This window comes from Mugil cephalus, chromosome 14, assembly GCF_022458985.1.
Source record: "Mugil cephalus isolate CIBA_MC_2020 chromosome 14, CIBA_Mcephalus_1.1, whole genome shotgun sequence".
In the NCBI taxonomy this organism is placed as follows: Eukaryota; Metazoa; Chordata; class Actinopteri; order Mugiliformes; family Mugilidae; genus Mugil; species Mugil cephalus.
In genome coordinates this window covers 18731207-18743889 of record NC_061783.1, presented here as the reverse complement: position 1 = coordinate 18743889, position 12683 = coordinate 18731207, and the positions used below count along the sequence as shown (strand labels likewise).

The following is a 12683-nucleotide window of genomic DNA, read 5'->3' as shown; positions in this document are numbered from 1 at the left end:
GACACTAAACGTGAACCACAACACCAGGTTTCTGTGCCTGGATTCCAGTTGTTTCTTCATAATGCAGCGATACATTTACTTCTCTTTTCTCTGGCAGATATCCGTAAAAATATATCCTCTGATTGCTTTTCTGATTGCTTTTTTTTTTTTTCATTAATTTTACAATTTAAACGCTACTAAACCTCTGATTCAAACTAATGCTGCTAATCTTCATGTTCAACTGTCACTCTTTGCCAATTAGTGGCCGTAACCACGGAGACTTCACTGGCTGTGATGTTGCGTGCATATCCACTATGATAATAAAGCATAATGAAAAATTATATATAATGCCATTTCTAGTGTCTCTATTAGGATTAGGACGTAGGATTAAAAGGGCTCGTCCTTCACGTGTGAACACAGCTCCTCATTAAAGCCAAATACGTGAATAAATTAACTCTGGGTCAGACTTTTTAGATGCATTTCCTTCCACATCACACAGAGAAAGTGTTGAAAGTGTTTTAGTTCTTTTAGCTGGAATTTAAAGCTTTGTGGTTCTGATCATGTGATAAATCTTCAAAGGGAATGAGCTCTCAGTATCTCGAAGGTAAAACTTTAGGGACACGAATGTAATAAAAGTGTTGGAGGCTTATGGAGAAAATGCTAAATCACTGGGTGCATGCGGTGATGTGAGCGACATGATATTGTTTTATGATTTTAATCTCGTTTCTAATTCTTCTCTGCGTTTTGTGTATTCTCATCGTCTGTGTACAGCACTTTGGCCATCTATACTATATAAATAAAGTTTGATAAAGTGTGGATGCTATGTTTAAAAGTAGAGAAAGAAAGTTTCTTGGAGACAGCGTCAAGGAGAAAAATGCTCCAGAGAGGGTTAGAGAGGTCATGGCGTTGGATGACCAGAACATTTCTGGAGTAAAGAACTCAGGTTTTCTGGAGCCAAGGTACGAGCCACACTACATTAACTTTGACAGAAATATTTATTGGAATGAACAGCCGCATCTAGGAGAAAAGAAGGAAGATAAGGCTTTAAGAGTCCACAGGGGAGGAAACTTTATTTATAATCAGATCAGGACCCCGTCCGATACTCAATATTTAAGGACTGGAAAGATGAGTTTGAAACATCAAGAGGCAGTGAATACCGCATCAGAGCTTCAAAGATGTTGACCATGAATGAGCTGGTTTATAAAACCGTACTGACCGTGGCTCCCAATCTGTTGATTAATCTCGGGGGTTTTTCCGTCGGAGCATCTCAAAGCCTCGCGGCCCCCCTGAGAGTCAGCCACTTGACCTTGAGACTGCATCAAAAAGCCTCTTTGTGGATTCAAAACGACACACGTGCTGCCTTCAAATCGACCCTCGGAGCTCGACAAATGGATTCATCTGCAGCATCTTCACAACGGCCTCTCTGTAGCTTTCGACTGCTGTTCATCACGTCGACAGTTTTTTTTTTTACACGTGCTTGGTTGTTTTCTGAGGCTCAGCTGAAGATGCTTGGACCAACACGATGAGTTCAAACTCCCTGAGGTGAAGCGAACGTTCCTGCTGCATGAAAAGCCCCCGATGGCCGTCCGATCTTTTTCCTTATTGATAATCAATTTGATGAGACGCCCTCACAGACTCTCCGATAAGCTGATTTGCTCTTATCTCAGAAACACGCCGGTGGTCTCGAAAATTAATCAGGGCCACGGAAACTGTCGAAGCTGTTTAAGTGAATCACACTTGATGATTCAAGCCATGTGTGCGTTCGAGGCTTTGCATGTTAAACCGCGTTTTCTCCACTTATAGAAATGGCTCCGTGTGCGTTGACGCTTGCTGCTGTAACAGCATGCGTCATTTTTTTTTTTTCTCAGAAAGCCCCCTGAAGAGATTCAGGGCGCGGGGGTGCAGCTGGCGGAGATAGACCCACTGTTAGAGATGACGCTGATGGTAATAATAATGGATGAGGCTGGCAACGATCAACACTGTGACGCCAAAGCAAAACCCTGCAGGAGGGTCTGCCCCCTGCCCGTCCAGTTACCTCACACCCAAGGATTTGAGTGGCTGCGGCCGGGCCTCGCTGTGGGTGCTGCAGATGCTGCCGTTGCCCCAGCGATGGTTGCCAGGCAGCTGGGGAAGTGTTAATTAAGATGGCAGGGCGGAGAAACTGCGGGGCTGCGTGTTGACGGAGGGGTGTCAGGTTGGATGGGATCGGAGAAATCAGGGGCCTCTTTCACCCACCCGTCCAACATACTTCAAACTGAGGCTTCGTAAACGCATGTGGATTCTCCGCCTCCGGTTTGAGATCCTGACCCGGCTCAGATTTTGGGTCTTCTCTGTCCGTCTTTGGACACCTGAGCAGGCTCGATCGCCTCCTGAGACCCAATTATACCAGAACCCGGTGACACTGACGGACACGGAGAAAGCAGGAGGGCAGATGACAGGAAAAAGAGGCAGGAGTGGGATGTGCAGAAGAATTATGGAGAGGAAGAAACCTCTTTGACCTTTGCTACTGTGCAAAGACCCTAATGTCAGGTTTTGAAATTGCCTTTGGTTCTCATTAACGGCGTCTGATGGAAGGTGCTGTTGCGAGGCAGGAGGTGCAAAGCCGTTGCTTTGCTGGTTTCTGTCTGTTCCTTCAGGTCTTTTCTTCAGTGTGTGTGTGGTGGTGGAAATGGAAACAGAGTTATCACTACACGAGGGAGTTTGTGTGTTTTGACAGTCTGATCTGGTCTGTCTGGGGTTTGTGGGATCATTAGGAGCAGGAGTCATCTCTTCTGACAGCTCTCTGATACAAAGTGCTCTCCTCTGAGGATTAATAGCGATGTACAGTCACTTTGATTTCTCCGCCGGTGAGAAAAATCTTGCATTTTGTTCTTGCGTCTCTCTCTCTGCTTTGAGGACGTTTTTTCCTGACTTTTTGAGGTAATTAAGATTTTTGAATGAACTGCACGGCAGAAAAGATGAAACCGTCTGGGAGATCAAGTTGTTTTACCTGACAAATCTGTGAACCGAGCTGAGATCAGTGGGGGACTTTAAAAGTAAGAGTTTACTTTAATGACTGAGGCTTTGCAAGTCAAATATATAAGACGTTTCCTGACTATGGAGTCAGACCCATATACATGTTACACAACATGAGAGAACGCTTAAACAAAAAAAACCTATACATTATCATTATTGAGAAATTATTAATAAGCACAAAATCTTGGACTTTGACAGCTACCAGTTATTTTTGGATGTCAGTCTCATCTTTAAGGTTTTCAACAGAGGAGTGAACTGAGGAGGTATGGAAATACAAACATTTATGCGACCGGTCTTCAACGAAATTTCTCCATCGTTGGAAGTGAAGCAGGAAGTAGAAACAAAAATGAACCGACTGGCAAAAAAGACACAGCGCCCACCCCTAATGTTTCCAAGTGAAACAAGCAGAATGTAAAAATATTTCTAGTGTATATACGTAGCTCGCTTTTCTTTTAATCACTGCTCTGTTATTGGAAAAGAAAATAACATCGCCGCTCCATCTGGCTTCACCTGATGCTTCCAGCTCTTCAGTCTTGAATTTGTTGGTGGGAGTTTCCTATTTAAACCTCAACTTCCCACCATCGCTCAGAACTGAAGAATCTACTCGGATGAAACGTCTTCAAGAAACTCTACAAGTGCAGTTGCGTTTCTTTAAACACCTTTTGGATTTCCATGACCTGGATGAGTGAGAACCTTCACAGAAAAAGTCGGGGATGTTGTTTGTTTCCTTGTAATAAATGATTGGAGAACTCTCTCATATATTCTCCACTAAACATAATGAAGATTTGCTTTTATCTGCTTTTTAAGCACAAATACCTTTAATGTTGGGCAAAACAAGGTGCCACATTCTCTTTCTGAGGAATTTAATTTTAGAGCTTTTACAAGCCAGTCAATAAAGGACACTCCTTTGAAGATGGAGGAGTAAATGAAGCCATCTGTGTCAAATTGGGCAAATAGAGCCACCTCTTAACAAGGACGGAGATATAATCGGCCACCAATCAAAGAAGTTTTACCCGTTCACACATTCAGACACATTCTGGAGTCTTTGGGTATTAATAGGTTGTAGAGGTACAAATCATTTGATCAGGAATCTAACCAGCGTTCCTCCAACTGCACTTGAGCATCAGGTTGTTAACGGACACCAGTCATACGAGCTCCAGGTGAGATTGATCCACAGCTGCTCCTAATTAAACCCCAACTCTCCACCAGTCATTTAGAAGTGAAGAGGGATATGTGGATGAAACATCATCAAGCCCTTGTTTCTGCTTTTTTCTTTTGGGAAATACCAAACAACCAAAAAGTTCCAAGATGGATGCTGAATGAAAATGATCACGAGTAGCAGTCCTTACTTTGTGCTGCACATTTTAAACTGTTCACTTCACCGAGGGAAGTCCAGAGCAGCGGCCGACAACAGAGTAAAAAAATGCTCGTGTTTTTGCAGTAGAAACAATCTTTTAACTGTGGTGCCACATTGTTCCTCGCGAGCACCTCGGGCCTGATCTGATTTTCCGAAATGGGACAAACGGCATCGGCAACACGCTGCATCATCTCACATACAGCCTCTCAGCCGCAAACAAAATGGCCCATAATTCTCCATAATGGAGGCACCAGAGGCACCGACTCACATGGGATTAACGGCATCCAGAGGAGAAGACAGGGAGACATGTGAGGGAACGGGGGGAGAGTGTTTGGAGGCAGAAAAAGAAAAAGGGGGGAGATGAGATGGAGAGGAGAGCCGGGGTAAGGGAGAGGGTCCAAGGCCTCCTCCTCCTCCTCCTCCTCTAGGAGCTGCTGCTGCTGCTTCGTCCCAGTTCTGTCTGCGGCGTCGTCTCCATGAATTATTCGACTGCAGCTTGAGGACTGGTTGGCAGACAGCAAACCGTGGACCGTGTCTGTACACCGAGACGCACACAGAGAGAGCACACACACACCGTCTCTGAAATCAGATCGACAAGTGTGTGTGTGTGTGTGTGTGTGTCATTTAGTTTATTAGGCCCACGGCGGCTGTTTTAAAATCACATCATACCCGGGGGGGTAGTGATGCACAACGTCTCAGTCTACATTAAACGCATCAATCACCCACCAGCCATCCACAGCAAGCAAATTATTACAACTGATTTTAAAGACCCGCACCCGGTGGGCTACATGTAAACGTGACGACTGCCCTAAAATAAACACCACTAAAATATTTGTATTTTATGTGCAATTAGCAAATGTTTTCCTCATTAATGGTGCAGACTGTTATTTAACCAGCCCATCCGCTGTTCTTATTATTCAGATAGAGGATGTAATGAGACATTTAAATGGCCGACAAACTAATATACAACAAGCCACAACAACAGGTTTAGAGATGGAGGTTTTGCGTCACGTTTGATAATTAGCGCCGAGGCATTACTGAGAAACGTCGGTTCTGACCGACGAGTGTCTTAAATTACATCCTGCAAACGCTACGACCAGGTCGCTCACGGTTTCCATCAGCAGTGACTTCAACCACAAGTGTTAATTCATCTCTCAGACTAATTCACTGAAAGTCCGTTCAGGTGAAATGTCTTTGGTGAAATGGGTTACAACACGGTCAAAAGACACAACCGCTCTGTCATGTACATGCTCTAATTACTAAATTAAGAACGTTTGTTTCCGCTGTTATTCTGGTTCTGATATGTTTTTGAATCGTGAGGCCTTGTGGCTAAAGGCTGCTGTCAAACATTGAACAACAGAGGTTTAGAAATAAACTTTTCAGAAGCTCTATCTTCTTAAAGCTCTAGACTACAACTCTCTCCTGTTCCTCATACCTATTTTCCTCGACATCTGAAATGTTGTCATGTTGCTGCTGTTGGTGCTGCTCAAACTCTGACTTTGTGGCAATAAATAAAAAAGAAAACATTGAGGGTCTCATATACATTTTGTTCCGATTCAGAGATATTAACCTTGGTTGAGGGCGACAGAGACAAAGCCGTGACACAACCTGAAGGCTAAGCTAACCCTAACCCTGGGAGTTGAAAACGTTAGCATTAGCAGACATGTTGAGAAGGTGCCCTGCTGCTTCTTCCGTGCACTCTTCCAAACACGCAAACCAGTGAATGTCTTAGTTATATAATCCTGAGATAGTTGTTTCAGCCTGTAGGTGACCTGTGTTTACACTGCAAACGAACCGCTCCGGGGAGGGATTACAGTCGAGCCAAGACCAGCCTCTCTATCCGGGCTCAGCTGGGTTGATTGCTTTGTTTAGACCAGCCCAAATGCACCGACTTGGCAGGAAAGCGCTTTTTTTTTTTTTTTTTTCTTCTGGTAAACAACCAAGGTGTGAAAACATGGATTCATCTATGAGAAAGATTTTGGCTCCGACGGGAAACTGTGATTGTGTTCCAATTATCTCCTCCTCTGTGAGTCTTGAATAGGAAAAAAGGTTCGGTGTTGTTGATGTCTAACTTTAAGGTAGGGTCAATTTGGGTTTAGGCAGTTTGGACTAGTGTACTTGGTTAAGGTCGGTGTGGGATGCAAACCAAAGTGTCCGGTGTCAAACACAGGAAGTTTGGTCGCGCGCCCAACCATCCACCCCAGCCTCCTCCCTGAGGGGCTTGGCAGTAACACAGTTGGAGATTGTTATTTACGTGTCACATTACAAGACACAGTTGCGTCATTTCACATATTTGAATGATAGTTTTGTCCCCTGTTGGGTGGTTGAATAATCTAAATCCTTTATTTCTGCAGCGACTGACTCGTAATCCTTTAAGTTCTCAGAAGAACAGAAGCGCTCACTTAAGCAGCGACATCCATATTTAGACGGCTGTATTTAACCACAGCCGTGGACGGTCCCAGCCTCCTCTTCATCTTTCCTCTCGCAGCCTTGTAGCAGCAGCAGGAAGCCTCTCATTGCTGCACCACAGGCCTCCTCCCTCGGCCTGTCATCCCCCCCCCCCCCCCCCGTCCCCGTCCCCGGGCGCAGCCATAGGCTTTTCTCTACACGCTCCGCCGGTGTTGGGTTTCTCTTGTGGTAGCTGGTGCGATGAGATCAGCATCGCGCATGAATCAAAAACCCTCTGGAGGTCAGTGGGTTTCTGTGTCGGAGTTTGTGGCTGCTCCGGTAGAGGACGGGACAGCTGGTCTAGGGGGGTTCAGGGAGAGGCGGGGGGTTGAGTTGGCTGCGAAAAAAAAAAAAATAGGAAAGCCACACCTGTCAGGGTGACTTAAAATGAACTTTGGAAACATGCAGCGGCTGAGTTCAGAGTCTTTTAGCTTCAGGAGAAAAACTAAAGACTGAGATGCCCCCTAGAAAAAACTCGGATTGTGATGAACAGGAAAATATTTAGATACTCGACTCAAACCCAAAGCTTCCTATTTAAAATCACAGACTTCAGATTGAATATGAGATGAGAGAAAAGTTTGTTTTATCGGGTGTATAACAATGTACATGCAAGAAGGAGCAAAGAACCAGAGAGTAACCTATTTTGTTGGATTAGCTTTCCAAGCTAGCAGCCGCCGCTAGTGGATGGGACGAATACAGGGCTGGTCCAGGTCATGGTCCAATGTCATGTAAAGCTCCGTGTTCAGTCTTAGCGTAGCTTGGCTCGAAGACAGGAATCAGAGGGAGCTGTCTTCAATTAAAAGTCAAGTATCAAGTGTCGCTTTGTAGCTGATGGACAGTTTGAGGCTAATGGACGTTTCAGGCTCTGGTTCACTTGTGCATTGTGTCTTGTATATTTCCCAAATAGATTAAAGTAAAACACACGTAAAGATATAAATAAAGTAAGTTTATGGATTGTTCTAGCTCTCTATTTGTAAGGAAATAAACATCTCCTCTCCATGTGGGTTCACCCGACGCTACTAATCTGCTATGGACACGGTGAATTTAGGGTTTTGGAACCAAAGTTTTAGACCCGGTTTCCTTGTGTTGGACACTGTGGTTTCTTGTTGCCACATCCCAGCTACTTTCTGTCTCTGGTTCTGGGGTTCCTGAATTATAAAAAGAGTGTTTGGAATCTATTTAAATCTGTCAGAGTTGGTGGGGTTTTAAGAGAGGATCCAAATGCAGGACAAAAAAAAGTGTGATGGGGTCGGGATTCCAAATAAAAGGGTCTTTATTAAAGAAAGGTATAAGGTGGACGTCGGGATATCCAAAAGTCAAAGAAAAACACAAGAATGTAGAAAACAAGGCATGGCACGAAAAAACAAAGGAGACGGGAACTAAATACACGGAGAACTCGATCATGAGAACAAAAACAATGCGACAGGGAATAAAGGGAAACACAGGGCTGTCACACCAGGAGAAACCAATAAGCAATCAAGGAAAACACTAAACATTAAACCAAGAAACAAAATACAACAGGAAACTCAAGACCATGAAAAAACACAAAATCAGAATTTCTTTTAAAAAAAAGATGTTTTAAAAAAATGTATCTGCTTTGTTTTGTGTTTAGTTTCATTTCAGACAATAGAAACTAAATGTTTCATCTCCACATAGTTTACATATATTCTCACAGTGCTGGCTTTAAAACACACATTAACACACATCTACAGTACATCTAATATGCATCCAGTTCGTTTCCCTTACTCAGATAAGTCTCATGCAAATATCTCATTAACTCGGTGCCTTCACATCCAACATTCAACATCCATTTATTAATGAACACTGTGTATTTAAATGCAGGAGTTTCTCCTCTGATGTTCTCACCTGATAAACCCGGACTGCCAGCGTCGTTGCGTAACGAATATTATATAATGTGATTACCTCAGGAGAGTGGTTCAATATGATTTCGGGGGCCATGTTTTTGAAGCGCACCAGTCGGCGTGTGGGGAGCACGGGACGCTCTGTAGCGACACACCGGCTCGTTCTTGCCAAAGGAGGCACCCGGTTGCCAAGTTGGCTTATGCGCACAAGCCGTCCCTGCTTATCAGTCCACATTAGCAACATTCAGAGGCGTCCACAAATAGCTGCTCTGTGAATATTGTTCTGCGCCTGCTTTTTGAAAGGAAGTAGCCGAAAAGTTCACCGAAAGTAAAACAACATGAGAGAGAAATACTCCTCACGAGGAACAGGAGCATCAGCCTTAAACTTGGACTCCCCGGGGGGGGGGCCCCCCCACGCTGTGACGTAGGTGGATGCGGTGTTGGGCTCTTTGTATGCTCGCTGCAGAGGCTGAGCCATGTGCCAGGCCAGCTTGTGTTTGGAGGAACAGCGGGGTCGACGCGGCCGGGCCGGGGATGCGGTAACCTCCCCCCTCACCCCCCCCGAGGGGCCGAGAGGAAGTAGCGGCTTCACAGCGGATCGTCTTCAGCTGACTGTGCAGCAGCCGAGCAGGCAGAGGCGCACCGGCCCCGGCCCCCAGCTGTCAGCCAGAGCGGCGGGTCATCACAAGGCGTTAGAAGCTTAATCGTTTTGTGTTGGAGATGCACAGTGTATATTTATATATATATAAGAGTTGAGGAAGCAGAATCAGCTCCTCGTTCTGCAGATGTTCCTCTGTACATGTGCAGTCACAACACAGCTGTTCACGTCTCTTAAATCAGCATTTATTTATCAAACTCAGCATGAACTTCGATAACTTGCTCCAGGACGGACGCCTCAACAGGAAGAGTTTCGGATCAAACCACCACTGAAACTATTTCCCTTTAAACACCTTGTTCGCTTCCACATTTTGACTTTTCTGTGTGTTTAAAACTTCAGGATAAAGAACACGCCTTCATCCTTCGATTGAGCTTTTGAAGCACATTGTACTGAGGGCGTGCGAAACCTGGACTGAACCTGCAACAGTGGCTTTTAATAATAAGACTGAAAGTAGGAAGAAGGTCATAAGTACCTCGACACTATGAATGTTGGACCCAAACACAATATTATATAAAGCACATTTATTAAGAGCAACAGCTGTAAAATGTTTAATATCTTCCCGTCTTTCTTCTCTCATGTTCAATACATGCATGCACGACTTCTATTGTACTTAATTTTCTTAATTTGTTACCTTTAACTGTTCTCCGCAACGCTGCATATTTCCCCCTTTGTGGGAAAAATAAAGGTTTATCTCATTTCTCTCAACACAAAAACATGGAAAATGAAGAGGCCGTAAAAAAACAAATAAATGAAAAATACTTAATTTAAGCACAATAAGACCTAAATAAATGGAGCTTCCCTCAAACTTAATTAAATGAAGAGCTCCCCTGTGCTTTAGTCTTGTTCTTTGGACGAGCAGCAGACAGCGGTCAGCAGACCTGAGGGACCTAAACACAACCTGTGGTTGGAGGAGATTACAGAGATATGTCAGAGCCAGACCATTCAGTGAATTATTGGCAAACACTTCTTAATCTTAAAATCAATCCTGGAACGAAACCGGGAGCCAGGACGGATGTGTATTCTTGGTAAAAGACGAACTGCAAAGTTCTCCACCTACTGCAAACGTGGGACAGAGGCTGAGATAAAGGATGAGATTAAAAAAAAATGTGAATGAATGTTGCCCAGTTTGTTTGCTGACTTTCTTCCTTAAAGTTAATACCACAAAGACGAACCAGCTCCCTGTAGGTTTAATAATAATAATAATAATAATAAGGCAAAAGAAGCTCACATTTACAGTAATGCAAACGTTTGCTTCTGTCTTCCAGTATTCGAAAGGTCCCGTTTCCCGTGAAGGTCTGCCGCTCGTCTCTGCAGCTTCACATGCGAGGCAAGCCCAAGAGCGTCACCGTGGAAACCAAACCCGGCCAGACCAACGCCGATTTCAAGAAGAGTCGGGACGGCTTCATCCTCCTGGTCCCCGCTAAGTAGCGTCTGTCAGAAATATTTTCACCATCTGTACCTGAAGCGAGGTCTGAGTCAGCTTCTTTTAAAACGTCGGCGACACCGGGACTTTGTTTGTTTTTTCGTGAAAGCAGCGTCTTTCGTGGACGTTTGAAAGGTTTTACACAAAGGTTTTAAAGTATTAACTCAGAGCAGAGCAGAGCAGAGTTGCTGGCTGAGTTCTGCTTTCTTAATCCTGAGCTGCAGGGATTCAAAGTTCACCGGACAAAGACGAGAACTTTTGGAAATTGAGACTTTTTTTTTCTTTTTTTTTTTTTGTTACATCAGTGTAGAGACTCAGGACACAACCGCAATACTCACATGTACCTTACTGCTCTAGGCTTTTCTAATAGTTTAATATTTTTGCTTTTTTTTATAAAGCATTTGAAGATTGAGTATATGCACTTTTTTTAATGGCAAGTGTAAACATTCCAGATATTCTTTATATTCTCATGCAATTTTCTACATAACAGCGCAAGAAGTAGTTTTTTAAAATAAAAACAACAAACTGGAGGAAAATAAATTATTCAAGGTTTAATTAAGCGACTCTGTGTGTTAATTTCTCACATAAATGGACGTGAGTGATTAAAACTCGTGTGTTTTTCGGGCGCTGGTGAAAGAAAGCAAAGTAAAGCATCTGTTTAAATGTTGGTGTTTGTAAGGCCTCTTCTCCACCCTGCAGGAAGGGAAACACTTAAAGACGATCCTAACTGTGCTCTGGATAACAGCAGAAACACCGTCCAGGGAGAAGTCTGGACCCTGTGACGCAGGAGCCGCTTCCTCTCTCGTCCCTTTGGTGTTGTGTGCATCAGATCAGACGTTCTGATAAACATACACAAACACCGCAGATGTAATTTCGAGGGATTTTCGGAGAAATCAAGATCAAAACGTCTCGTTTATTTATTGCGCACGCCAGTTTTATTTGCTCACAGATTGATCTCACAGACTGTCTTTGGGAGTTTCTTGTCCAGGAGTTCATGCAGTAGATTTCTCCACTTACAAACCAGCTCACTAAGGGTTAAAGTTGACAAATGTTTGCAAACTTAAAGGATAATTCTGGTTTATTTAAACTTTGTGTAAAGGTTTATTGTGGCTCATGCTAACGTTGCACTTACGGTCTGAGTTCTAGAGTTCATATATAAAACTTTAAACCATGTTTTTTTGTGTATGACTGAAAGTTGTTGATCCCTGAAGCACCGTCCACATAAAAAGCGACTACCTCTTGTCATTTATTTTTTAACTGTTCTCACTGTGTCGCTACTGGACAATTTGTGCTTTGGTTGAGTCGGTAAATCTCAATAATAAAACAGACCAAAGACAATAAAAGTGAAGATTAAATTATGTTCCCTGCACTGTTAGCATAGCAGGGAAATACTTCAGGTCATATAAACAGGTGAATAATTTTTCCTAATTCTATAGACTACATTATACTACTACGTCACTACAATGTCACAGCGTTAGCTGGAGGCAAAACAGAGGGAAGCTTGAAGCGAACACTGTCACTGTCAACCATGAAAATGTCGTCTTGCTTTATTTTTGGGGCCAAAACCGAAAAATCACTACAACACTAAGTTGAAGTTTCATCACATACCAGCCACCGCCAGTCGTAGACAACTTTGGTTTGGCTTTGGAGACTTAAAGAAAGGACTGGAGTGAACATTTCATATCAGGTCAGATTAATTTGTAATGCATCGTCAGTTTCACCCTGAATAATGTTATGGGTCAGACTAAATTGTGACTGAATGTGTTAAGTTTTGTTAAATTAATCATTATGTAGGGCGTTCTTCTTACACGTTAATGCTAATGCTAACCGCTAGGCTAGCTAGCTCAACATGTGTTTCAGGGGTGTCCAAGCAGAAGTTGCATTTACTATGTTACCCACCACAGTGGTTCCACTTACGTCTTGTAATAAATTTGTTGGAGA

At 43.5% G+C, this 12683-nt stretch overlaps 1 protein-coding gene across 1 annotated transcript in view; it reads left to right on the top strand.

Annotated features, from left to right (window-relative positions):
• The window catches only part of myo1g (myosin IG), a 53770-nt gene extending 42473 nt beyond the window's left edge, over positions 1-11297 (top strand). The window contains exon 22 of the mRNA XM_047605708.1: positions 10585-11297. Within this exon, the coding sequence (XP_047461664.1) occupies positions 10585-10747 (163 nt within the window). The 3' untranslated portion in view covers positions 10748-11297. The remainder of the gene's footprint in view (positions 1-10584) is intronic.
• The last annotated feature ends 1386 nt before the right edge of the window (positions 11298-12683 follow it).